The sequence below is a fragment of the Camarhynchus parvulus genome, unplaced genomic scaffold, assembly GCF_901933205.1.
Source record: "Camarhynchus parvulus unplaced genomic scaffold, STF_HiC, whole genome shotgun sequence".
Classification (NCBI taxonomy): Eukaryota; Metazoa; Chordata; class Aves; order Passeriformes; family Thraupidae; genus Camarhynchus; species Camarhynchus parvulus.
Genome location: NW_022148380.1, coordinates 43,997 through 71,465, shown reverse-complemented (window position 1 = coordinate 71,465; position 27,469 = coordinate 43,997). Strand labels below are relative to the sequence as shown.

The 27,469-nt window shown below is 53.6% G+C and overlaps 2 protein-coding genes across 2 annotated transcripts; both read right to left on the bottom strand.

Annotated features, from left to right (window-relative positions):
- Positions 1 to 1,604: 1,604 nt before the first annotated feature.
- Positions 1,605 to 18,718, bottom strand: NOP53 (NOP53 ribosome biogenesis factor). Its single transcript, XM_030970387.1, has 9 exons — positions 18,505 to 18,718; positions 17,275 to 17,339; positions 17,096 to 17,174; positions 6,635 to 6,666; positions 6,304 to 6,478; positions 5,723 to 5,789; positions 4,682 to 4,758; positions 3,039 to 3,095; positions 1,605 to 1,733 (listed from the first exon to the last, which is right to left on the bottom strand). The coding sequence occupies exons 1-9, from the start codon at positions 18,687 to 18,689 to the stop codon at positions 1,727 to 1,729; spliced, it is 744 nt and encodes a 247-aa protein (XP_030826247.1). The 5' UTR covers positions 18,690 to 18,718; the 3' UTR covers positions 1,605 to 1,726.
- A 1,513-nt stretch (positions 18,719 to 20,231) lies between these two features.
- Positions 20,232 to 27,268, bottom strand: LOC115916670 (EH domain-containing protein 2-like; the record flags this gene model as incomplete). Its single annotated transcript, XM_030970386.1, is given in 6 exon segments — positions 20,232 to 20,864; positions 21,934 to 22,092; positions 22,984 to 23,171; positions 23,174 to 23,395; positions 25,373 to 25,470; positions 26,901 to 27,268. Coding segments are annotated over 6 exon segments (1,572 nt in total), but the record flags the coding sequence as incomplete, so codon positions are not given.
- Between the last annotated feature and the right edge of the window lie 201 nt (positions 27,269 to 27,469).

The window sequence follows — 27,469 nt, the reverse complement described above, 5'->3', positions numbered from 1 at the left end:
CCCTCGGGAATTCAGCCCTAAAATCCTCAGATCCCCCCAAATTCTCCAAATTTCAGGGTTTCACCCCAAATGTTGCTGCTGTTTTTTTCCCCCTCCTCGTTTTGTTCCCCTGATTTAATTTTGGCCCCCCCAGGTGCAAATGGGGCTGGGATAATTTGCATTTATTTGGGGTATTTGTATTTATTTTAGTGAAATCTGTATTTATTTAGGAAAATTTTTATTTATTTTGAGGCATTTGTATTTATTTTAGTGAAATTTGTATTTATTTAGGAAGATTTTTATTTATTTTGAGGCATTTGTATTTATTTTAGTGACATTTCTATTTATTTTAGGGAGGTTTTTATTTATTTTGGGATCTATTTAAAAAGAGGGATTTGTATTTATTTTGGGGGGGTTTTATTAATTTTAGGGAAATGTAGAATTATTTTTGGGAGGGTTGTATTTAATTTAGGGAGCTTCGTATTTATTTTTAGAAGTTTGTATTAATTTGGGGGGAATTTGCATTTATTTTAGCAGATTTAAATTCGTTTTTAGACCTTTGTAATTTAATTTAGAGCTTTCCATTTTTTGGGGTGCATTTATTGAAATTTGTATTCATTTGAGGGGAATGGTGATTTTGGGGAGGGGGCTCAGAGGTGCTGGGGGGGGCAGAGCCCCCCCAAATGTCAATAAAGGGGCGACAAAAACCTGAGTGGATTTGGGGGCGTCCCCGTGGGAAAGGGGGGCTCAGACCCCAAAAAATTGGGGTCAGAATCCCCAAAATTGTCCCAGACCCCCCCAAAAAATTGGGGTCAGAATCCCCAAAATGGGCTCAGCACCCCCAAAATGAGATCAAAGTCCCCCAGAATGGGCTCAGAATCCCCAAAATTGTCCCAGACCCCCCCAAAATGAGCCCAGATTCCCAAAAATTGTCCCAGACCCCCCTCAAAACTGGGGTCAGAATCCCCAAAATTTGTCCCAGACCCCCAAAAATGAGCCCAGAGCCCCCCAAATTCCCAAAAAAGGCCCCCCAAAATGGGTTCAGAGCCCCCCAAAATGGGCCCAGACTCCCCAAAACTGGGGTCAGACCCCCCCAAAATGGGTTCAGATCCTCAAAATTCCCAAAAAAGGCCCCCCAAAATGAGCCCAGAGCCCCCAAAATTTGGGTCAGAATCCCCCAAAATGGGTTCAAAGCCCCTCAAAATTGTCCCAGACCCCCCCAAAATGAGGTGGTCAAAGCCCCCCAGAATGGGCTCAGACCCCCAGAATGGGCTCAGACCCCCCAGAATTGTCCCAGACCCCCCAGAATGGGCTCAGACCCCCCAGAATTGTCCCAGACCCCCCAGAATGGGCTCAGACCCCCCAGAATGAGCTCAGACCCCCCAAAATGGGCTCAGACCCCCCCAGAATGGGCTCAGACCCCCCCAGAATTGTCCCAGACGCCCCCAAAATGGGCTCAGACCCCCCAGAATGAGCTCAGACCCCCCAAAATGGGCTCAGACCCCCCAGAATGAGCTCAGACCCCCCCAGAATGAGCTCAGACCCCCCAAAATGGGCTCAGACCCCCCAGAATGAGCTCAGACCCCCCAGAATGAGCTCAGACCCCCCAGAATGAGCTCAGACCCCCCCAGAATGGGCTCAGACCCCCCAGAATTGTCCCAGACCCCCCAGAATTGTCCCCGATGCCCACAGAAGCCCCCCAGGCTCAAGGCTGCTCCAAGGGTTTATTTTGGGTGGGGGGTCCCGGTCAGAGCCTGGAACAGAAATGGGGGAGGGGGGGTCAGGGGGGGGTCCCCAATTTGGGGGTTCCCCCCTCCAGAATCCCCCCAGACTCACAACAGGGCCCTGAAGGGTCAGGGGGCTCAGGGGGTCCCCAATCCCCAACTTTGGGGTCCCCAATCCCCAATTTCAGGGTCCCCAATCCCCAACTTTGGGGTCCCCAATTCCCCAATTTTGGGGTCCCCAATCCCCAATTTTGGGGTCCCCAATTCCCCAACTTTGGGGTCCCCAATTCCCAATTCAGGGTCCCCAGTTCCCAATTCGGGGTCCCCAATTTCAGGGTCCCCAATTTGGGGTCCCCAATTCCCCCATTCCCGGGTCCCCAATTCCCAATTTTGGGGTCCCCAATTCCCCAATTCTGGGGTCCCCAATTTGGGGTCCCCAATCCCCAATTTTGGGATCCCCAATCCCCAATTCCCGGGTCCCCAATTCCCCAATTTGGGGTCCCCAATTCCCAATTTTGGGGTCCCCAATCTGGGGTCCCAATCCCCAATTCCCGGGTCCCCAATCCCCAATTTCAGGGTCCCCAATTCCCCAATTCTGGGGTCCCCAATTTCGAGGTCCCCAATTCCCCCATTCCCGGGTCCCCAATTCCCAATTTTGGGATCCCCAATTCCCAATTCCCGGGTCCCCAATCCCCAATCCGGGGTCCCCAATTTGGGGTCCCCAATCCCCAATTTGGGGTCCCCAATTCCCAATTCTGGGGTCCCCAATTCCCAATTTGGGGTCCCCAATTCCCCAACTTTGGGGTCCCCAATCCCCAACTTTGGGGTCCCCAATTCCCAATTTGGGGTCCCCAATTCCCCAACTTTGGGGTCCCCAATTCCCAATTTGGGGTCCCCAATTCCCCAACTTTGGGGTCCCCAATCCCCAATTTTGGGGTCCCCAATTCCCAATTCCCGGGTCCCCAATTCCCAACTTTGGGGTCCCCAATTCCCAATTCTGGGGTCCCCAATCCCCAATTTGGGGTCCCCAATTCCCAATTTGGGGTCCCCAATCCCCAATTTTGAGGTCCCCAATTCCCAATTCTGGGGTCCCCAATTCCCAATTTTGGGGTCCCCAATTCCCAATTTTGGGGTCCCCAATCTGGGGTCCCAATCCCCAATTCCCGGGTCCCCAATCCCCAATTTCGAGGTCCCCAATTCCCCCATTCCCGGGTCCCAATTTGGGGTCCCCAATTCGGGATCCCCAATTCCCCAATTTTGAGGTCCCCAATTCCCAATTTCAGGGTCCCCAATCCCCAATTTTGGGGTCCGCAGTCCGGGGCGCCCCCCACTCACGTCACGGCTCGGAAGGATCTCTTCTCCACGTACTTCACCCGGTAGCGCCGCTTGAACCTGGGGAAAAGCAAAAAACTTGGGTCAGAAAAGCAAAATTTTGGGGGTTTTGGGGAATTTTGGGGTTTATTGTGAAAATCTTGGGGTTTTCTGTGTAAATTTTGGGGTTTTTCCCCGCCAAATTTAGGATTTTCTGTGTAAATTTTGGATTTACCTCCTGAATTTTGGAATTACCTGTGTAAATTTTGAGGTTCTCTGTGTAAATTTTGGGGTTTTCCCTGTAAATTTTGGGGTTTTCCCTGTAAATTTTGGGGTTTTCCCCCCAAATTTAGGATTTTCTGTGTAAATTTTGGATTCCCCTCCTGAATTTTGGGGTTTTCTGTGTAAATTTTGGGGTTTTCTGTGTAAATTTTGAGGTTTTCTGTGTAAATTTTGAGGTTTTCTGTGTAAATTTTGGGGTTTTCTGTGTAAATTTTGGGGTTTTCTGTGTGAATTTTGGGGTTTCTTCCCCCCAAATTTAGGATTTTCTGTGTAAATTTTGGGGTTTTCTGTGTAAATTTTGGGGTTTTCCGTGTAAATTTTGGGGTTTTCCGTGTAAATTTTGGGGTTTTCCGTGTAAATTTTGAGGTTTTCTGTGTAAATTTTGGGGTTTTCTGTGTAAATTTTGGGGTTTTCTGTGTGAATTTTGGGGTTTTTTCCCCCCAAATTTTGAGGTTTTCTGTGTAAATTTTGAGGTTTTCTGTGTAAATTTTGGGGTTTTCTGTGTAAATTTTGGGGTTTTCTGTGTAAATTTTGAGGTTTTCTGGGTAAATTTTGAGGTTTTCTGTGTAAATTTTGGGGTTTTCCGTGTAAATTTTGGGGTTTTCTGTGTAAATTTTGGGGTTTTCTGTGTAAATTTTGGGGTTTTCTGTGTGAATTTTGGGGTTTTTTCTCCCCCAAATTTAGGTTTTTCTGTGTAAATTTTGAGGTTTTCTGTGTAAATTTTGGGGTTTTCCGTGTATATTTTGAGGTTTTCTGTGTAAATTTTGGGGTTTTCTGTGTAAATTTTGGGGTTTTCCGTGTAAATTTTGGGGTTTTCTGTGTAAATTTTGAGGTTTTCCGTGTATATTTTGAGGTTTTCTGTGTAAATTTTGGGGTTTTCTGTGTAAATTTTGAGGTTTTCTGTGTAAATTTTGGGGTTTTCCGTGTAAATTTTGAGGTTTTCCGTGTAAATTTTGAGGTTTTCTGTGTAAATTTTGGGGTTTTTTCCCCCCAAATTTTGGGGTTTTCCCTGTAAATTTTGGGGTTTTCTGTGTAAATTTTGGGGTTTTCTGGGTAAATTTTGAGGTTTTCTGTGTAAATTTTGAGGTTTTCCGTGTATATTTTGAGGTTTTCCGTGTAAATTTTGAGGTTTTCTGGGTAAATTTTGGGGTTTTCCCTGTAAATTTTGAGGTTTTCTGTGTAAATTTTGGGGTTTTCTGTGTGAATTTTGGGGTTTTTTCCCCCCAAATTTTGGGGTTTTCTGTGTAAATTTTGAGGTTTTCAGTGTATATTTTGAGGTTTTCTGTGTAAATTTTGAGGTTTTCCGTGTAAATTGTGAGGTTTTCAGTGTAAATTTTGGATTCCCCCCCTGAATTTGGGTTTCCCCTGTAAATTTGGTGACTCACCTGGCCCTGAGGCGCGGCTCCAGCACGTTCCTCCTCTGCAGGCTCCGGAATCGATCCCTGAGCAGGTTCCCCTGGGGCTGCAACGCAGCAAATCCCAAATTTGCGTTTTTGGGGAATTTCTGAGGTTTGGGAGCCCAGGTTGGGGCTCTGAGCAGCCTCAGCCCGGCCGGGGCCTCGTCCACGCGACAAAACCCCGGAGCCCGAACCCTTCACAGAATTCCCGACATCGGGAACCTCCCAGCGCAAGGATGGCTCTCGTCACCGGCTGCTGCACCAAACACGGGCATTTTCACCCCAAAATGGGCATTTTCACCCCAAAATAATGGGCATTTTCACCCCAAAATGGGCATTTTCACCCCAAAATGGGCATTTTCACCCCAAAATGGGCATTTTCACCCCAATATGGGCATTTTTTCCCACCAAAATGAGGATTTTTCCCATCAAAACAGGGACTTTTCCCATCAAAATGAGGATTTTTTCCCCCAAAAATTGAGATTTTTTTTCCCCCCAAAATGAGAATTCTTTCCACAAAAAAGAGATTTTTCACTTCTAAAATGAGATTTTTTTTCCCCCAAAAACAAGAATTCTTCCCACCAAAAAGAGGATTTTTTCCTCCTAAAATAAGATTTTTTTCCCCCAAAATAAGAATTCTTCCCACAAAAAAAGAGGATTTTTCCCTCCTGAAACGAGATTTTTTTCCCCCCAAAATGGGATTTTTTCTCCCCAAGAAATTGAGTTTCCCCCGAAAAGCGGATTATCCCCAAAAATGGGAATCTTTCCCCAAAAAAGTGGATTTTCCCCAAAAATGGGGGTTTCCCCCTAAAAAATGAGGATCTTTTTACCAAAAAATGGGGATTAAGAAAAAAATGGGGATTTCCCCCCAAAAATAGGGATTTTTTCCCACCAAAACGAGGATTTTTTTCTCCCCAAAAATTGAGATTTTTTTTCCCCCAAAAATGAGAATTCCTCCCACAAAAAAAGAGGATTTTCCCCAAAAAATGAGCTTTTTTTCCCCGGAATGAGATTGTGCCCCAGACGCACCCGGAGGCTCCTCAGGGACTCTGCGATCTCCTCGCTCAGCTGCACCTCGGGCTCAGGCTCCTCGTAGCTGCCAAGAACCAAAATTGGCATTTTTGCCCTCAAAAAAGGGCGAGCACTCCAAATCCCATCTCCCGAAAAAGGGAGATCACCCCAAACCCTGCCCTTTATTTCCCCCCAAAATCCCAAATCTCCCCCTCCCCAATTCCCTTTTCTGCCCCAATCTCGTCCCAAATTTGCATCTTTCCCTCCCCAAAATCCCCAAACCCTCCAATTCCCTATTTCCCTCCCCAAAATTCCCGTTTCCCCCCCAAATCCCCATTTTAATCCCCCCAACCCCCATTTTTCCCCTTCCCAAACCCCATTTTTCAATCCCCAAACCCCAAATCCCCATTTTTCAAACCTCAAAATCCCCAAACCCTCCAATTCCCTATTTCCCTCCCCAAATCCCCATTTTTCCCCTTCCCAAACCCCATTTTCCCCCATTTTTCAATCCCCAAACCCCCAAATCCCCATTTTTCAATCCCCAAACCCCCATTTTCCCCCAATTTTCCCCCAAATTTTTCCCCATTTTTCCCCCGCACCGGAGCCGTCCCAGCCGCTTCGGGGCCGTTTCCCGCAGCGCCGGTTCCGCTCCCGCAGGAGCCGCCGGCGCCGCAGCTCCAGGTCCCGCAGGAGCAGCGAGCGGCGCAGGGAGCGCAGCTGGAACAGCCCCTGGCGCCTCTGGGCGGCCAAACGGGCACGGGCGCGGGCACCGGCCTGGGGGAATCCCGTAAACACATCAGGGATCCCATAAACACATCAGGGATCCCATAAATCCATCACTGATCCCATAAATCCATCATTGATCCTATAAAAACATCATTGACCCCATCAGGGATCCCATAAACCCAGCCCTGGAACAGCCCCTGGCGCCTCTGGGCGGCCAAACGGGCACGGGCACCGGCCTGGGGGAATCCCATAAACACATCAGGGATCCCGTAAACCCATCAGGGATCCCATAAACACATCAGGGATCCCATAAACACATCAGGGATCCCATAAATACATCAGGGATCCCGTAAATCCATCACGGATCCCATAAACCCATCATTGATCCCATCACTGATCCCATAAACCCAGCCCTGGAACAGCCCCTGGCCCCTCTGCAGGGCCAGGCGGGCACGGGCACCGGCCTGGGGGAATCCCATAAACACATCAGGGATCCCATAAATCCATCAGGGATCCCGTAAATCCATCAGGGATCCCATAAACACATCAGGGATCCCATAAACACATCACTGACCCCATCACTGATCCCATAAACCCAGCCCTGGAACAGCCCCTGGCCCCTCTGCAGGGCCAGGCGGGCACGGGCACGGGCGCCGGCCTGGGGGAATCCCATAAACACATCAGGGATCCCATAAAAACATCATTGATCCCATCAGGGATCCCATAAACCCAGCCCTGATCCCATAAACCCATCAGTGATCCCATCAGGGATCCCATAAACCCAGCCCTGGAACAGCCCCTGGCCCCTCTGTAGGGCCAGGCGGGCACGGGCACCGGCCTGGGGGGAATCCCATAAATACATCAGGGATCCCATAAATCCATCACTGATCCCATAAACACATCAGGGATCCCATAAATCCATCACTGATCCCATAAATCCATCACTGATCCCATAAACCCATCACTGATCCTATAAAAACATCATTGATCCCATCACTGATCCCATAAACCCAGCCCTGGAACAGCCCCTGGCGCCTCTGCAGGGCCAGGCGGGCACGGGCACGGGCGCCGGCCTGGGGGAATCCCATAAACACATCAGGGATCCCATAAAAACATCATTGATCCCATAAATCCATCAGGGATCCCGTAAATCCATCACTGATCCCATAAATACATCATTGATCCTATAAACCCATCATTGATCCCATCACTGATCCCATAAACACAGCCCTGGAACAGCCCCTGGCGTCTCTGGGTGGCTAAACGGGCACGGGCACCGGCCTGGGGGAAATCCCATAAATACATTATTGATCCCATCCCTGATCCCACAGACCTATCAGGGATCCTCTAAGTCCATCCCTGACCCCATAAATCCATCAGGGATCCATCCTGACCCCACCGATCCCTGCCTTGTCCCACTGCCCCCAGTCCTGACCCCAACACCAATCTTGATCCCAATGCTGACCCCAATCCCGACCCCAATCCCAATCCCGACCCCAATCCAAATCCCCTCAATCCCAACCCCAACCTGGACCACAATCCTGATCCTGACCCCAACCCCAACCCCACTCCCCCTCCTGACCCCAATAACCCCAACCCCAATCCCTCCAAACCCCAACCCCAATCCCCTCAATCCCAACCCCAATCCCAATCCAACCCCAACCCCAATCCCCTCAATCCCACCCCCAATCCCAATCCTGACCCCAACCCCAATCCCCTCAATCCCAATCCCACCCCCCAATCCCACCCTACCCCAACCCCAATCCCCCAATCCCGACCCCAATCCCCTCAATCCCAATCCCCCAATCCCGACCCCGCTCCCAATCCCTCCCTTCACCTTCTCCCTCTGCTCCTTCTCCTTCCGTCGCTGTTTCTCCGTTTTCCGGCCGGGCTGTTCCCGTCTGTGGGGCCGATCCCGCTCTTCATCCTCCTCCTGCTGCCCTTCCTCCTCCTCCTCCTCCTCCTCCTCCTCCTCCAGCAGCCCCTGCAGCTGCTCCCGCAGCACGGCCTCCTGGGGACCCCAAATTCCAGGGCTCACACCCCAAATATCAGAGCTCACACCCCAAATTCCAGGGCTCACACCCCAAATAACAGAGCAAGGCCCCAAATCCGGGGCTGACACCCCAAATATCAGAGCAAGATCCCAAATCTGGGGCTCACACCCCAAATAACAGAGCAAGGCCCCAAATCCGGGGCTAAGACCCCAAATAACAGAGCAAGATCCCAAATCTGGGGCTCACACCCCAAATAACAGAGCAAGGCCCCAAATCCAGGGCTAAGACCCCAAATAACAGAGCAAGATCCCAAATTCCAGGGCTCAAACCCCAAATCTGGGGCTCAGACCCCAAATATCAGAGCAAGGCCCCAAATCTGGGGCTCACACCCCAAATATCAGAGCAAGGCCCCAAATCTGGGGCTCACACCCCAAATATCAGAGCAAGGCCCCAAATCTGGGGCTCACACCCCAAATATCAGAGCAAGGCCCCAAATCCGGGGCTAAGACCCCAAATAACAGAGCAAGATCCCAAATTCCAGGGCTCAGACCCCAAATCTGGGGCTCACACTCCAAATAACAGAGCAAAGCCCCAAATCTGGGGCTGAGACCCCAAATAACAGAGCAAGCCCCCAAATTCTGGGGCTCAGACCCCAAATCCCAGAGCTCAGATCCCAAATCCTGGGGCTCAGACCCCAAATCTGGGGCTCAGACCCCAAATCCCAGATCCAGACCCCAAATCCCAGATCCAGACCCCAAATTCCAGGGCCCAGACCCCAAATCCCAGAGCTCAGACCCCAGATGGGGGTGTCCTCAACCCCCAAGTCCCGGTGACCTTCAGCCTCCTCTCCACCTTCTCCTCCTCCCTCCTCCTCCTCATCTCCCCCAACCTCCCAGCGCCAGGCACCCCCAAAGGTACCAGGGCCCCAAAAATACCCCAAAACTGCCCCAAACCCCAAAAACGCGTACCCAAAACTGCCCTAAACCAGCCAAAACCACCCAAAACTGCCCCTAAACCACCCAAAACTGCCCCTAAACCAGCCTAAAAACCACCCAAAACGCCTCCCCAAACCACCCAAAAACTGCCCCTAAACCAGCCTAAAAACCACCCAAAACTCCCCCAAACCACCCCAAAACTGCCCCTAAACCACCCCAAACCAGCCTAAAAACCACCCAAAAACTGCCCCTAAACCGCCTAAAAACCACCCAAAACTGCCCCTAAACCAGCCTAAAAACCACCCAAAACTGCCCCTAAACCAGCCTAAAAACCACCCAAAACCTGCCCCTAAAACCACCCAAAAACTGCCCCTAAACCGCCCTAAAACACCCCAAAACTGCCCCCAAACCACCCAAAAACTGCCCCTAAACCACCCCAAACCAGCCTAAAAACCACCCAAAACTGCCCCCAAACCACCCAAAACCACCCAAACTGCCCAAAACCACCCCAAAACTGCCCCCAAACCACCCTAAAAACCACCCAAAATCCCAAAACCCCCAAACCACCCCAAAACGCCCCAAAACCGCCTAAAACCACCCAAAACTGCCCCCAATACCACCAACCAAAAACGCCCCAAAACCACCCAAAATCGCCCCAAATCACCCAAAAACTGCCCCCAAAACACCCAAAATCTGCCCCTAAACCACCCTAAAAACCACCCAAAAAAGTGCCCCAAAAACCTCCCCAAGAACTACCCCAAAACCCTTTTGAGACCCCAAAAACTACCCCAAAAACCACGCCAAAACCAACCCAAAAAACCACCCAAAACCCTTCTGAGACCCCAAAACCCACTCCAAAACCACCCCCAAAACCATCCAAACCACCCCAAAACCCTTTTGAGACCCCAAAAACCCCCCTGGGACCCCTCAAACCACCCCAAAAAATCCCCTCAGAGCCCCACTAAACCCCTCACAATCCCTCCCCCCAAAAACCCCTCATGAACCCCAAAACCCCTCAGAGAAACCCTAAAATCCCCCGACTCCCCAAACACCCCTCAGAGCCCCCAAAACCCCCTCAGAGCCCCCAAAACCCCTCAGAGCCCCCAAAACCCCTCAGAACCCCCAAAAACCCTTCACAATCCCCAGAACCTCTCAGAGCCCCCCAAAATCCCCTCCCAAACCCCAAATCCCCCCTGAGCCCCCCAAAATCCCCTCCCAATCACCCCAAAACCTCTCATGGCCCCCCAAAAATCCCTCCTGACCCCCAAAACCGCTCAGAGCCCCCCAGGAACCACTTGTGACCCCCAAACCCCCTCAGAGCACCCCAAAACCACCTTAAGACCCCCCAAAAACCCCTCCTGAGCCCCAAAAACCCCTCAGAGCCCCCAAATCCTCTCAGAGCCCCCCAAAACACCCCTAAAACCCCTCAGGGCCCCCCAAAATCCTCAGAGCCCCACAAAACCCCCCAAAACCCCTCCCAAAGCACCCAAATCCCTCTGAGCCCCCCAAAATCCTCTCAGAGCCCCCCAAAACCCCTCAAGGACCCCCAAAACCCCCCAGAGCCCCCAAAATCCCTCACAGCCCCCCAACACCCCTAAACCCAGGGGCCCCCTCAAAATCCGAGCCCCCACAAACCCCCCAAACCCCCCCCAAAGCCCCAAAATCCTCTCAGAGCCCCCTAAAACCCCTCAGAGCCCCCAAAATCCCTCCCAACACCCCCAAACCCCCAGCCCCCCCAAAACCTCCCAATACCCCAAACCCCCGCCCCCCAAAATCCCTCCTGACCCCCAAAACTCAGAGCCCCCCAAAACCCTCAGGCTCCCCAAAACCTCCCCCGACCCCCAAACCCCTCCTGACCCCCAAAAACCCCTCAAGGCCCCCCAAAACCCTTTATTCTCCCCAAAACTCTCTCAGAGCCCCACAAACCCCCACAAACCCCTCAGAGCCCTCCAAAACCCTCAGGGCTCCCCAAAAACTCCTCACAGCCCCACAAAACCCCCAAAACCCCTCAGAGCCCCCCAAAAACCCTCCCCAGAGCCCCCTAAAAACCCCTCAAGGACCCCCAAACCCCTCAGAGCCCCCAAACCCCTCCTGACCCACCAAAACCCCCTCAGAGCCCCCAAAATCCTCTCAGAGCCCCCCAAAACCCCTAGAACCCCTCAGGGCCCCCCAAAATCCTCAGAGCCCCACAAAACCCCCAAAACCCCTCCAAAATCCTCTCAGACCCCCTAAAACCCCTCGGACCCCCAAACCCTCCCAAACCCCCCAAATCCCCTGAGCCCCCCAAAATCCCCCCCAATCACCCCAAAACCTCTCATGGCCCCCCAAAATCCCTCCTGACCCCCAAAAGGCCGCTCAGAGCCCCCAGGAACCACTTGTGACCCCAAAACCCCAGAGCACCCCAAAAACTTGAGACCCCCCCAAAAACCCCTCCTGAACCCCGGGCCCCCAAATCCTCTCAGAGCCCCCCAAAATCCCCTAAAACCCCTCAGGGCTCCCCAGAAACTCCTCAGAGCCCCACAAAACCCCCAAAAACCCCTCCCAAAGCCCCAAATCCCCTCAAGAGCCCCCAAAATCCTCTCAGAGCCCCCAAAAACCCCCTAGAACCCCTCAGGGCCCCCAAAATCCTCACAGCCCCACAAGACCCCCCCCAAAACCCCTCCCAAAGCCCCAAAATCCTCTCAGAGCCCCCTAAAACCCCTCTAGGCTCCCCAAAACCTCCCCCTGACCCCCCAAAATCCCCTCGGAGCCCCCAAAATCCTCAGAGCCCCACAAAACCCCCCCAAAAACCCCTCCCAAAGCCCCCCAAATCCCTTTGGGCCCCGAGGTCCTCTCAGAGCCCCCTAGAGGGCCCCCCAAACCCCTGAAAATCCCCCCAACCACCCAAATCCCCTTCAGAGCCCCCAGGGGTGCCTTCAGAGGACCCACAAGACCCCCCAGACCCCCCCAAACCTGGTGGTCCTGGAAGGGGGGGTTGTAGGAGCCCCCCTGGCGGCGTCCCCGGGGGAGGGGCACCTTGGCGGGCCGGGGGCGCTGGGGTTGGGGGGACCCCAAAATGAGACCCGGGTACTGGGGCGGCCAGGGGTCCCAGGGGGATTTTGGGGGTCTCAGGGGTTTTGGGGTGTCCTAGGTTGGGGTCTAGGTGGTGGGGGGGTCCCAAGGGATTTTGGGGGTCCCAGGGGTGGTTTGGGGGTCCCAAGGGGATTTTGGGGGCCCTAGGAGCGTTTCTGGGGGGTCCCAGGAGGTTTTGGGGGCTTTTTTAGGGGTCCCCAGGGTGTTTTTGGGAGTCTCAAGGGTCCCAGGAAGATTTTGGGCGTGTCAGGAAGATTTGGGGGGGTCCCAGGAGGATTTGGGGGGGGTCCCAGAAGTGTTTTTGGGGTTCCCAGGGGGATTTTGTGGTGTTTTTGGGAGTCCCACAGGGATTCTGGGGGTCCCAAGGGGATTTTTAGCACCCCAGGTGAATTTTGGGGGGGGTCCCGAAGCGTTTTTGGGATTTTGAAGGTGATTTTGGGGGTCCCACCTGCACCCTGAGCCTCTTGGTCTGCTGCAGGTACCAGGGGTCCTGCCCGGCCAGGGGGGCGTCCAGGGGGTCTGGGGGGGCACGGGGACCTCACTGAGGGGGTCCCCAAAATCCCCCAGCCCCAAATCCCCCCAGGTTTGAAGAAACCTCCCAAGAATCACCCCCAGAACCCCCAAAATCCCCCCAAAATTCTAACAAACCCCCCAAAAACTGCCCCCTCCAAGCCCCCCAAAAAACCCCAAACTTTAAGAAGCCCCCCACCAAAAATTCCCCCAACCCCAAAAATCACCCCCAAAATCGCCCCCAACCCCAAATATCACCCACAAACAACCCCAAATCCCCCAAAATTCTAACAAATCCCCCAAAACTGCCCCCTCCAAGCCCCCAAAACCCCAATTTTAAGAAGCCCCCAACCCCAAAAATCACCCCCAAAATCGCCCCCCCCAGCCCCAAATTTTTAGTGACCCCACAAAAATCACCCCCAGAACCCCAAATCCCCCAAAATTCTAACAAATCCCCTCAAAACTGCCCCCTCCAAACCCAAAAAAACCCAAATTTTAAGAAGCCCCCAACCCAAAAATCTCCCCAACCCCAAAATCATCCCCAAAATCGCCCCCAACCCCAAATTTTTAGTGATCCCACAAAATCACCCCAGAACCCCCAAATCCCCCAAAATTTTAACAAACCCCCAAAAACTGCCCCCTCCAAACCCCAAAAAAACCCAAATTTTAAGAAGCCCCCACCAAAAATACCCCCAACCCCAAAAATCACCCCCAAACCCCCAACCCCAAATTTTTAGTGATCCCACAAAAATCACCCCCAGAACCCCAAATCCCCCAAAATTCTAACAAACCCCCCAAAAACTGCCCCCTCCAAGCCCCCAAAAAAACCCAAATTTTAAGAAGGCCCCCCCAAAAATTCCCCCAACCCCAAAAATCACCCCCAAAATCGCCCCCAACCCCAAATTTTTAGTGACCCCACAAAAATCACCCCCAGAACCCCAAATGCCCCCAAATTTTAACAAGCTCCCTAAAACCTGCCCCCTCCAACCCCCAAAATCCCCACAGATTGTACCAAGCCCCCAAAAAACCTAAAAATCCCCTCCAATTTTATGAAAACCCCCAAACTCCCCCAACCCCCAAAAATCGGGGTGAATCTCGAATTTTGCACCGAAATCTCAAATTTGACGGTGAATCTCTGATTTTGTGAAGGTGAAATTTCTGATTTTGGGGGCAAATATCTCATTTTTTGGGTGCACCTCTCATTTTTTGAGATGAATCTCTTTAATTTTATCTCTAAATAATAATAATAAGAATCTCTCCAAAAAATGAAAAGATTCACCCAAAAATCTCCCCAAATTTTAAGAAACTCCCCCCCCCAAAAATGCCCCCTAAATTTTGGCAAGCCCCCCAAAAACGCCCCCAAATCATCCCAAAGGCCCCAAAACCCCCCAAATCATCCCAAAGGCCCCCAAATCCCCCCAAATGCCCCCAAATCATCCCAAAGGCCCCAAAATTCCCCCCAAAACCCCCCCAAATCACCCCAACCCCCCCCAAAACCCCCCCAAATCATCCCAAAGGCCCCCAAATCATCCCAAAGGCCCCCAAATCATCCCAAAGGCCCCAAAATCCGCCCCCCCAAAACGGCCCCAGATCATCCCAAGCCCCCCAAAATCCCCCCAAATGCCCCCAAATCATCCCAAAGGCCCCCAAATCATCCCAAACGCCCCCAAATCATCCCAAAGGCCCCAAAATCCCCCCAAAGGCCCCCAAATCCCCCAAACGCCCCAAATCATCCCAAACCCCCAAACCCCAAGGCCCCAAATCCCCCAAACGCCCCCAAATCATCCCAAAGGCCCCCCCAAAAACGCCCCCAAATGCCCCCAAATCATCCCAAAGCCCCCCAAAAGCCCCCAAATCATCCCAAACGCCCCCAAAATCTCCCCCAAAACGCCCCCAAATCATCCCAAGCCCCCAAAGCCCCCCCCCAAATATCCCAAAAGCCCCCCAAAACGCCCCAGATCATCCCAAGCCCCCCCAAAATCCCCCAACGCCCCCAAATCATCCCCAAGCCCCCAAATCCCCCCAAACGCCCCCAAATCATCCCAAAGCCCAAAACCCCAAACCCCCAAACACCCAACCCCCAAATCATCCCAACCCAAATGCCCCAACAAACCCAAAACCCCCAAACCCCAAACATCCCAACCCAACCCAAAGCCCCAAATCATCCCAAAGGCCCCAACCAAACCCCCAAACAAAAACAAACACCCGGCCCACCCAACCAAAGGGCGAAGCAAACCCCCAAAGCCAACACCCACAGGCTGCGGCGTAGCTTGGGGGGGGTGGGCGCTGATCGCTGGGGGGGGGGAAGGGGGGGACCCAAAAATGAGACCCCGAAATGTGGGGAGGGGGTCCTGACGGATTTGGGGGTCCTGGGGATTTGGGGGTCCCGTGGGATTTGGGGGTCCTGGGGGGGATTTGGGGGGTCCTGGGGGGTTTTGGGTCTGGTTTGAGGGATAAAGGGTCCCTGAGGGGGGATTTGGGGGTCCTGGGGGAATTTGGGGGGTCCTGGGGGGATTGGGGGCTTTGAGGTCCCTGAGGGGGATTTGGGGGTCCTGGGGGGATTTGGGGGGGTTCTGGGGGATTTGGGGGAAGAACTGGGGGTCCTGAGGGGGGGATTTATCCCTGTGAGGTGGGGTCTGAGAGGCCATGGATTTGGGGGTCCCCTCGGGGGATTTGGGGGTCCTGGGGGGGGATTTGGGGGGTCCCTGTGGGATTTGGGGGTCCCCTGAGAGGATTTGAGGGGTTCTGGGGAAGAACTGGGGGTCCTGGTGTGGGATTTGGGGGTCCCTGAGGGGTATTGAGGGGTCCTGGGGGGATTTGGGGAAGAACTGGGGGTGGGCCCTGAGAGGGGGGGGATTTAGGGGGATTTAGAGGATCCCTGAGAGGATTTGGGGGTCCCTGAGAGGATTTGGGGGGTCCTGGGGGGGATTTGGGGGGCTCTGAAGGGATTTGGGGGGGATTTGGGGGGAATGGGAGGTCCTGAGGGGATTGGGGGGTCCTGAGGGGGGATTTGGGGGGTCCCTGAGAGGATTTGAGGGGTCCTGGGAGGGGATTTGGGGGTCCCAGGAAGAACTGAGGGGTCCCTGAAGGGGAACTGGGGGGTCCGAGGGGGGATCTGGGGGGTCCTGGGGGGGATTGGGGGGGGGATTTGGGGGGTCCCTGAGAGGGATTTGGGGGGTCTGGGGATGGGGGGGGATTTTGGGGGTCCTGGGGGATTTGGGGGATTTAGGGGGTCCCTGAGGGGGATTTGGGGGGTCCTGGGGGATTTGGGGAAGAACTGGGGGTCCCTGAAGGGGATTTGGGGGGATTTAGGGGGATTTAGGGGGTCCCTGAGAGGATTTGGGGGTCCCTGAGGGTGATTTGGGGGTCCTGAGGGGATTTGGGGGGTCCCTGAGGGGATTTGGGGGCTCCCTGAGGGGATTTGGGGGTCCCTGGGGGGATTTGGGGGGAGCTGGGAGGGATTTGGGGGGATTTGGGGGAGAACTGGGAGGTCCTGAGGGGGATTTGGGGGGTCCCTGAGAGGATTTGAGGGGTCCTGGGAGGGGATTTGGGGGTCCCAGGAAGAACTGAGGGGTCCCTGAGGGGGAACTGGGGGGTCCTGAGGGGATTTGGGGTCCCTGAAGGGGAATTGGGGGGTCCGAGGGGGGATCTGGGGGGTCTTGGGGAGATTTCAGGAGGATCTGGGGGTCCTGAGGGGGATTTGGGGGTCCCTGAGGGGGATTTGGGGGTTCTGAGGAGGATTTGGGGGTCCCTGAGGGGGATTTGGGGGTCCCTGAGGGGGATTTGGGGGTCCTGAGGGGGATTTGGGGGTCCCTGAGGGGGATTTGGGGGGTCCCTGAGGGGGATTTGGGGGTCCCTGAGGGGGATTTGGGGGTCCCTGAGGGGGAACTGGGGGTCCCTGAGGGGGATTTGGGGGTCCCTGAGGGGGATTTGGGGGTCCCTGAGGGGGATTTGGGGGCTCCTGAGGGGGAACTGGGGGTCCCTGAGGGGGAATTGGGGGTCCCTAAAGGAATCTGGGGGTCCTGGAGGGGGCATTTTTGTTGTGGAACCCCCCAAACCCCTCCCCCAGCCCCAATTTTTGGGGTGAGGAGCCTCCCCCAAAGCCCCCAGCCTCCCCCAAAGCCCCCAACCTCCCCCAAAGCCCCCAGACTCACTTTTTGGGGGGAGGCACCTTGGAGAGGGGCTGCAGCACCAGGTCCACGTGCAGGGGCTTCTGGGGGGGCTTCTTCTTCCCTGGGGGGGTTTGGGGGGGGTCAGGGGACCCCAAAACCCTCAGAGGGGTCAGGGGACCCCAAAAAAACCAAAATTTGGGGTGGGAAAAAAAAAATCTCACTTTTGGGGGTGGTCCCAGTGTCCAGGAAGAAAAGGTCCTCGCTGGGCTGCTCTGAGATCAGGCCCCTGAAAAAGAATTTAAAAAAATTATATATTTATCGTTTTTTATCATCAAAAAATGAGAAACTTACCCCAAAAAATTAGGTATTTATGCTAAAATTAGAGATTTTACCCCAAAGGTAGAGATTCCTCCTGAAATTAGAGAGATTTAGCCCAAAAAATGAAAGATTCGCCTCAAAATTAGAAATTTCACCCTCCAAAAATCAGATATTCGACCTAAAATTAGGGGTTTTGCCCTAAAGTTAGAGATTTATCCTAAAATTAGGAAAATCTACTGCAACTTATCTCAAAAAAATGAAGGATTAATTCAAAATTTACAAATTTTACCCTCACAAATTTAGATATTCTGCCGAAAATCAGAAATTTCACCCCAAAGTTAGAGGTTCACACCAAAATTAGAGATTTAACCCAAAAAACAAGATTCGCCCAAAAAATGAGAGATTTAGGCCCAAATTAGAAATTTCCCCCTCACAAAATTAAGTATTCATCTGAAAAATTAGGGGTTTCACTCCAAAATTAGAGATTTACCCTGAAATTAGAGAGACTCACCTCAAAAAATGAGAGATTCACCCCAAAAATTGAGAAATTTACCCCAAAATTAGAAATTTCACCCTCGCAAAATTAGATATTCATCTGAAAATTAGGGATTTCAGCCCAAAGCTAGAGATTCACCCTGACATTACAGAGATTCACCTCAAAAATGAGAGGTTTGCCCCAAAATTAGAAACTTCATCCTCACAAAATTAGATATTCAAGCTAAAATTAGAGTTTGCATTCCTAAGATAAAGACTGACCCCAAAATTAGAAAAGTTCAACAAGATTTCCCTTAAAACATGAGAAATTCACCCCAAAATTAGAAAAATTCTCCTCAAAACCAGAGATCCCCTCCCAAATCCTCTGAGCTCCCCCAAATCCCACTCAGAGCTCCCCAAATCCCCTCAGGACCCCCTGAAATCCCCCCAGGACCCCCCAAATCCCCTCAGGACCTCTCAAATCCCCTCAGAACCCCCCAAGCCGCCTCAGGACTCCGTGAAATCCCCTCAGGGACCCCCCCAAATCCCCTCAGAACCCCCCAAATCCCCTCAGGACCCCCGAAATCCCCTCAGGACCCCCGAAATCCCCTCAGGATCCCCCAAATCCCCTCAGGACCCCTCGAACTCCCGCTCCTCACCCCGCCGCTCGCTCCTGCAGCCCCACATCCTCCAGGAAATCGCCGATTTCGCGGCCCAGCCGCGCCTCGGGGCCGCTCCAGCGTTTCCAGCCTTTCTTGCGGTTCCGCGGCCCCCGGGAGCGGCGCCGGGAAGCGGCCGCGGCGCCCGCGGGGTTGAAGGCGAGGAAGGACTCGGCCGCCGCCATTTCGTGAGGGAGCCGCGTGAGGGCGGGAAGGAACCGGAAATGGTCTGAGGCGGCTTCCGCCCGGAAAAAGGGCGGGAAGGCGCGGGCGCCGCCATTTTAGGGAGGGGACGACAACGCGGCGCCGCCATTTTAGGAAGGTCGCGGAGTGGAGATGTAGAAAAAGCGGGTTCAAAATGCCTTAAAACCACGCACTGATGTGGCTAAACCTCTCAAAAATTGCCACGAGTCCTCCCAGATGTGCTTCAAGCCCCGCTCAGGACGTTTCCGAACAACATGGCGAGAACCGGTCCCGCCGCCATCTTGTGAAGGACCGTAAACAATATGGCCGCCATGTTTGGGAAGGGCGGAATAGTTTTCTTCGCCATCTTGGGAAGGACCGGAAAAGTCTTGGCGCCCTCACGGAAAAGAACCGGAAATGATATTGCGCCATCTTGGTAAGGGCAGGAAACGATGTCGTTGACGCTTCGGGAAGGGCAGGAAGTGGAGGCGTCGCCATCTTTGGGAGGACCGGAAAAGCTGGGCCGCCATTTTGAAAAGGGCTCGGACTGTGCCTGACGCCATCTTGGTGAGGTCGGGGCCCATCAGCCGCTGGGGGGGCCCAGTGACCCCGAATCCCCCCAAAATGGGCCTTAAATCCCCCCAAAATGAGCCTTAAATCCCCCCAAAATGTGTCCCAAATATCCCCAGAAATGAGCCTGAAAACCCCCCAAAATTAGCCCCAAATCCCCTGAAAAATGAGCCCCAAATGCCCCCAAAATTGGCCCCAAATCCCCCAATTTTACCCTTTTTCCTCTGCACCCCAAAATTCAGGACAGCTCCTTCAGCCTCGCTCTGCCTTTATTGGGGATCCCTGAATTTTGTGGGAATTTTTGGGTGGATTTTAAGGGGTTTTTTTGGTGGATTTTTGCCGTGTTTCTGGCTGTTTCCCGAGTGGATTTTTGGCCTATTTCTCTGACATTTCTGGGTGGATTTTTGGGGTTTAAAATGGGATTTTTGGGGTCACTCAGCAGAGCCCTTGTGCCTCCTCTTGGACAATAGCACCAGGCAGGGCGGTGTCTGTGAATCCCTGATTTTGGGGCATTTTTTGGGTGGATTTTTGGGCTGTTTCTGGGATATTTTGGGATATCTCTGGATGGATTTTTGGGCTATTTCTGGGATATCTCTGGGTGGATTTTTGGGCTATTTCTGGGATATCTCTGGGTGGATTTTTGGGCTATTTCTGGGATATCTCTGGGTGGATTTTTGGGGTTAATAATGGCAATTTTGGGGTCACTCAGCAGAGCCCTTGTGTCTCCTCTTGGACGGCGGCACCAGGTGGGGCGGTGTCTGTGAATCCCTGATTTTGGGGCATTTTTTGGGTATTTCTGGGATATCTCTGGGTGGATTTTTGGGCTGTTTCTGGGATATTTTGGGATATCTCTGGGTGGATTTTTGGGCTGTTTCTGGGATATCTCTGGATGGATTTTTGGGCTATTTCTGGGATATCTCTGGGTGGATTTTTGGGCTATTTCTGGGATATCTCTGGATGGATTTTTGGGCTGTTTCTGGGATATTTTGGGATATCTCTGGATGGATTTTTGGGCTATTTCTGGGATATCTCTGGGTGGATTTTTGGGGTTAATAATGGCAATTTTGGGGTCACTCAGCAGAGCCCTTGTGCCTCCTCTTGGACGGCGGCACCAGGCGGGGCGGCAGGTCGGCCGGCAGCCCCCGCCCCTCCAGCTTGGCCCCGATCAGGTGCCCGGCCAGCGCGAACTCCTCGTGGTCCAGCATGCCGTCCCTGTCCACGTCGCTGAGCTGCCAGATGCGCCCCAGCACCGAGCTGGGCAGCTTGCTGGCCACCATCCAGCCCTTGGCCCTCCTCCCGCTCAGCTTGCCCCCGCTGGGCGCCAGCCCGTAGAAGATCTCGTCGTATTTCGCCTTGTCCTTCATCACCACCCACTCCTCCTCGTCGTCCTCCTCATCCTCGTCGTCGTCGTCGTCGCGGTCGGAGGCGCCGAAGGGCCCCAGGGCGCCGTCCAGGGCTCCCCCGCGCACGCCGGGCTCGCCGGGCTCGCCCGGGGCCAGCAGCGGGCTCAGGGCGGGCAGGTCCCGGCCCAGCAGCTCCTCCAGCTTGGCCAGCAGCCGCTGCTTCGGCCTCGGCAGCCGGGACAGGTCCCGCGCCAGCAGCTGCTCCTGGCGGGGACGGGCAGAGAAAATCAGCCCAAAAAAAAAAACCAACCAACCCAGCAGATCCCAGCAGATCCCAATAAAGCACCCAAAAAACCCAGCAGATCCCAATAAAACAGATTAAATCATCCAAAAAAAACCAACCCAGCAGATCCCAATAAAACATATTAAATCATCCAAAAAAACCCCAACCCAGCCGATCCCAGCAGATCCCAATAAAGCACCCCAAAAAACCCATCAGATCCCAATAAAACAGATTAAATCATCCAAAAAAAACCAACCCAGCAGATCCCAGCAGATCCCAATAAAGCACACAAAAAAAACCAGCAGATCCCAATAAAACACATTAAATCATCCAAAAAAAACCAACCCAGCAGATCCCAATAAAAGCCATTAAATCACCCCCCAAAAAAACAACCCATCAGATCCCATCAGATCCCAATAAAACCCATTAAATCACACAAAAACCTCATCAGGTCCCCTAAAAATCAGTAAAAAAATCAGATCCCAACAAAACACATCAAAGCACCAAAAAAACCCCAGTAGATCCCAACAAAACCCATTAAACCACAAAAAACCCATCAGATCCTAACAGAACCCCAAAAATCAGTAAAAAACCCAATCAGTTCCCAACAAAAGCCATCAAATCACAAAAAACCCCGGCAGATCCCATCAGATCACTAAAAAACCCCAGCAGATCCCATCAGATCCCAATAAAGCACATAAAAACCCCAGCAGATCCCAATAAAACACATTAAAGCACACAAAAACCTCATCAGGTCCCCAAAAAATCAGTAAAAAAATCAGATCCCAACAAAAGCCATCAGATCACCAAAAAACCCAGCAGATCCCATCAGATCACTAAAAAACCCCAGCAGATCCCCAAAAGAACCCAAAAAATCAGTTTAAAAACCTCATCAGATCCTATTAGATCACTAAATCTGCCCATCAGATCCCACCGGCTCCCACAAAAACCCCGCCAGATTGAAAAACCAAAATTGCAAACCCTCGCCCAAGCGCGCGGCTCAGATCGCCCAAAGCGCGCCGGGCGGGCGGGGATCCCCGCGGGGCTCACCTGGACGCGGGCGCAGTCGGGCAGGTCGGCGGGCGGGATCCGCTGCTCGCTCTGGATGCGGCCCAGCAGCGCCGGCAGCCGCTGCTCCAGGCGCTTCCTGCGGCCGCCGGGCAGCGCGGGCAGCTCGTCCCGCAGCCGCCGCAGCAGCAGCGCCTGCACCTGGGGCCAGACGGGGATCCACTGGGATCCACTGGGATCCACTGGGATCCCCCCAATGATCCACCCAGTGATCCCCCCAAAATCCCTCCCTGCAGCTCGTCCCGCAGCCGCCGCAGCAGCAGCGCCTGCACCTGGGGCCAGACGGGGATCAACCGGGATCAACTGGGATCCACTGGGATCTCCATGGAGCTCCAGGGTGGCCCCAGACCCCTCAGATCCCCCCAAAGATCCCCCCAGCAGCTCCTCCGGCAGACGCCGCAGCAGCAGCGCCTGCACCTGGGGCACGGGGATCCACTGGGATCCACTGGGATCAACTGGGATCCCCCCAATGATCCACCCAGATCCCCCAAAGCCACAGGGAGCTCCAGGGTGGTCCCAGACCCCCCAGATCCCCTTGGATCGCCATCAAACCCCCCTCAAATCCCCTCAGATCCCCCAAAACTCACCCCAAACCCCCCTCAAACCATCCAAAACTCCCTCCAGATCCCCTCAAATCCCTCTGGATCCCCTTGGATCCCCCCAAACCCCCTCACCTGCACCATCCTGGCCCGCTTGACCAGGTCGTTGAGCTTGCGGCTCGCGGCAGCAGATCCCCCTCAAACCCTGCCCAAACCCCCTCAGATCCCCCAAAACTCACCCCAAACTTCATTCAAACCCCCCAAAACTCCCCTCAAACCCCTCAAATCACCCTAAATGCCCCCAAACCTCCTCAAAATCCCCCAAATGCCCCCAAATCCCCTCACCTGCACCATCCTGGCCCTCTTGACCAGGTCGTTGAGCTTGGGGCGCGCGGCGTTGCGCGGCAGCAGATCCCCCCAAAACTCACCCTAAATCCCCTCAAACTCCCTCAAACCCCCCCAAATCACCCCAAATCCCCCCAGATCCCCTCACCTGCACCATCCTGGCCCGCTTGACCAGGTCGTTGAGCTTGCGGCGCGCGGCGTTGCGCGGCAGCTCGCGGATCTCGCGGAACAGCGCCCGCTCCTCCATCTCGAAGAGGCGCCGGTGGCCGTCCTGCAGCAGCGGCCGGTCCCAGAAGGAGCCCACGAACACGCAGCGGCACCTCGGCGGCGTCCAGCGCGGCCCAGGCCCCAGAGCAGCGCCCCGTAGACGCGCAGCAGCTGCTGGGCGCCCACGGCGTCGGCCTTGTTGAGCACCACGCGCAGCTTCTCCTCGTGGCCCCGCAGCGCCGCCAGCGCCGCCGACAGCTCCTCCGACACCTCCAGCTTGTGCGCGTCGAAGAGCAGGATCACCAGGTCCGAGCGCTCGGCGAACCAGCGCAGCACGGCCGGGAAATCGTAGCCTGGGGAAATGTGGGGTTGGATCCTGAAATTCTGATTGAAATCCTAAATTCAGCCCTAATTCTGAAATAATTCAACCCAAAACCAGCGCAGCACGGCCGGGAAGTCATAGCCTGGGGAAATGTGGGGTTGGATGCTGAAATCCCAATGGAAATCCTGAATCAATCCTAAATCCAGCCCCAAAACCAGCGCAGCACGGCCGGGAAGTCGTAGCCTGGGGAAATGTGGGGTTGGATGGTGAAATCCCGATGGAAATCCTAAATTCAACCCAAAACCAGTGCAGAACAGCCGGGAAATCGTAGCCTGGGGAAATGTGGGGTTGGATGCTGAAATCCCAATGGAAATCCTAAATTCAGCCCTAATTCTGAAATAATTCAACCCAAAACCAGCGCAGCACTGCGGGGAAATCATAGGCTGGAGAAAAATGTGGGGTTGGATATGGAAATACCAATGGAAATCCTGAATTCAACCCAAAACCAGTGCAGAACAGCCGGGAAGTCGTAGCCTGGGGAAATGTGGGGTTGGATGGTGAAATCCCAATGGAAATCCTAAATCAATCCTAAATCCAGCCCCAAAACCAGCGCAGCACGGCCAGGAAGTCGTAGCCTGGGGGAAATGTGGGGTTGGATCCCAAAATTCTGATGGAAATCCTAAATTCAGCCCCAAATCCTGCCCCAAAACTACTCCCCAGCCCCAAATCCCTTTTTCCCCTTTTCTCCTTTTTTCCCTTTTTCCCCCATTTTCCCCTTCCCCTTCAATTGCCAATTCCCTTTTCCCCCATTTTTCCCCTTTTTTTCCCATTTTTTCCCTTTTTTTCCCCATTTCCCCCATTCCCAACCCCCCCTTTTTCCCCCCATTTTCCCCCTCCCCCTTTTCCCACCCCTCCCCCCCCTTGGCAGCGGATTTTGGGGTGGGGGAGGAAGCGGGGGAGGGGCCGGGGGGGGGGGAGGGGTTTGGGTCCCGCCCGGAAAATTCCAGAAATTCCCGGGAATTCTGGGGGGCCCCGCCCCTGCCCCGCCCCTCCCCCGCCCTCCCCGGGCACAATTCCCAAAATTCAAAAGAACGCCTCAAAACCCGGCCCGAGCACCCCAAAATATCCAAAATTCACCAAAAAATGCCTCAAAATCTGCCCCGAGCACCCCAAAATATCCAAAATTCACCAAAAAATGCCTCAAAACCCGGCCCGAGCACCCCAAAATATCCAAAATTCACCAAATCTCCCCAAAATCTGTCCCAAGCACCCCCAAAATCCCCTGAAAATTCCCCCAAATTCCCCCAAATCCCCCCTAAAATCCCCAAAATTCCCCAAAAGATCCAAAATTTCCTCAATTCCCTTCCCTGGTTTTGGGGACCCCTCCCCAATTCCGGGTCCCCCTCCCAGATTTTGGGGGATTTTTTTTTTTTGTTTTTCCTGAATTTTTTTGGCCTCCCCCAGTTCTGGGGACCCCTCCCCAAATTCCAGGGACCCCTCCCCAGATTCCAGGGACCCCTCCCCAGATTCCAGGGCCGTTTTCACCCCAATTCTGGGGACCCCTCCCCTTTTTATCCACAGTCAAATTTCCAACCCCAATTCCTGATTTTTGGGGATTTTTTTGGTTTTTTCCTGGATTTTTTCAGCCCCCTGCCCCCCAATTCTAGGGACCCCTCCCCAATTTCTGAGACCCCTCCCCAAAATCGGGGACCCCTCCCCAAATTCCAGGGACCCCTCCCCAAATTCCAGGAGGGTTTTCACCCCAATTCCGGGTCCCCCTCACAGATTTTGGAGATTTTTTTTTTTGTTTTTTTCCGGATTTTTTTGCCCCTCCCCAAATTCCAGGACCCTTTTCGCCCCAATTTCGCTTCCTTTTAATGGATTTTTGGGGATTTTTTTGGTTTTTCCCGAATTTTTTCGGCTCCCCCTGATTCCAGGGACCCCTCCCCATTTCCGGGGACCCCTCCCCATTTCCGGGGACCCCTCCCCAGTTCCGGGGACCCCTCACCCCTGCAGAGCCTCTGCTTGGGCCCCGCCAGGATGCCGGGGGTGTCGATCAGGGTGATGCTCTCCAGCACCGGATTGTTCAGCGTGGCACAAACGAACCTGGGGGGGGCAAAAACAATATAAAAAATAAAATAAAATAGAATAGAATAAAATAAAATAAAATAAAATGAAATAAAATTAAGTAAAATGAAATAAAATGAAATAAAAATGAAATAAAAATAAAATAAAATAAAATAAAATAAAATGAAATAAAATAAAATAAAATAAAATGAAATGAAATAATGAAATGAAATAAAATAAAATGAAATAAAATAAAATAAAACATAATAAAAGAATAAAACAAAATAAAATAACTTAACATAATAAAATAAAATAAAATAACATAAAATGAAATAAAATAAAACAAAATGAAATAAAATAAAACAAAATGAAATAAAATAACATAAAAAAAAGAAATTAAATTAAATTAAAATAAAATAAAAGAAAATAGATACCAGGGTGGATTCCAGCCCCAACTCACCGGCTGAGGAACCCGTCCCTGGTGGATCCCAGCCCAGATCCCACCCCACACCTCCAGGTGGATCTCAACTCATTGATTGAGGAACCCATTCCCAGAGGATCCCACCACAGATCCAAGGGTGGATCCTGGTGGATCCGAGCCCAGAACCCAGCCCAGATCCCACCACACATCTCCAGGTGCATCCTGGTGGATCCCAACTCACCGGTTCAGGAACCCATCCCTGGTGGATCTCACCCCACACCTCCAGGTGGATCCCAACTCATTGATTGAGGAACCCATCCCTGGTGGATCCCAGCAGATCCCACCCCACCTCACTGATTGAGGAACACGTTTCTGGTAGATCCGAGCCCAGATCCCACCACACATCTCCAGGTAGATTCTGGTGGATCCCACCCCACCTCACTGATTAAAGAACCCATTCCTGGTGGATCCAAGCCCAGAACCCAGCCCAGATCCCACCACACACCTCAAGGTAGATCCTGGTGGATCCCATCCCAACTGACTGGTTGAGGAACCCATTCCAGGTGGATCCGAGCCCAGATCCCACCACACATCTCCAGGTGGATCCCAGCAGATCCCACCCCAGCTCACTGATTAAAGAACCCATCCCTGGTGGATCCCAGCCCAGATCCCACCACACATCTCCAGGTGCATCCTGGTGGATCCCAACTCACTGGTTCAGGAACCCATCCCTGGTGGATCCCAGCCCAGATCCCACCACACATCTCCAGGTGCATCCTGGTGGATCCCAACTCACTGGTTCAGGAACCCATCCCTGGTGGATCCCACCCCACACCTCCATGCAGATCCCACCCCAGCTCACTGGTTCAGGAACCCATCCCTGGTGGATCCCAGCCCAGATCCCACCCCACACCTCCATGCGGATCCCAGCAGATCCCACCCCAGCTCACCGGTTGAGGAACCCATCCCTGGTGGATCCCAGCCCAGATCCCAGCTCACCAGTTGAGGAACCCATCCCTGGCGGATCCCAGCCCAGATCCCAGCTCACCGGTTGAGGAAGCCGCTCCCGAAGGCCTCCAGCTGCCGGAAGGGTTTGCTGGGGTCCAGCACGAGCGCGTTGCCGGGGATGATTCCGGGCGCCGGGCCGTGCATGACGGCCACGAAGCCGTCGGTGCTGGGCTCGGGGCCCAGGCGCGCGCCGGGCACCGGCTCCTCCAGCAGGTACCGCACCAGGGAGCTCTTGCCGCTCGAGCACTGGCCCAGCAGCAGCACCATGGGCTTGGCCTCGAAGTCGCCGCGGCCCAGCGGGGGCCAGCGCAGCCCCGCGCGCCCGCACAGCCGCTCCAGCGGCAGCAGCGCCTCGTAGAGCGAAGCGCAGCGACTCCGCCAGCGGAGACCCCAGCGCCGCAGCCGCCTTGCTGGCCAAGGCGGCGCAGCATGGCGGGCAGGGGGCTGGGGGTTTTGGGGGTCCCGGGGGGTTCGGGGGGTTTGAGGGGTTCTAAGAGGGGTTTAGGGGATGTTATGGGTTTTTTTTAATGGGGTTTTTGGGGGGTTTTGGGGGGTCCCGATGGGTTTTGGGGGGTTTTTGGGGGGTTTTGAGGGGTTCTAAGAGGGGTT

What these genes read in the sequence shown, in the direction of transcription:
- NOP53 (XM_030970387.1), bottom strand. Translation starts at nt 18,689, where the DNA reads ATGGCGGCGGCCGAGTCCTTCCTCGCCTTCAACCCCGCGGGCGCCGCG. An exon ending in CACTGGGACCACCCCCAAAA is followed by an intron (nt 17,175 to 17,274) that starts GTGAGATTTTTT and finishes AAACCCCCCCAG; the next exon opens with GGAAGAAGAAGCCCCCCCAG. An exon ending in AAGCGGCTGGGACGGCTCCG is followed by an intron (nt 5,790 to 6,303) that starts GTGCGGGGGAAA and finishes GGTTCTTGGCAG; the next exon opens with CTACGAGGAGCCTGAGCCCG.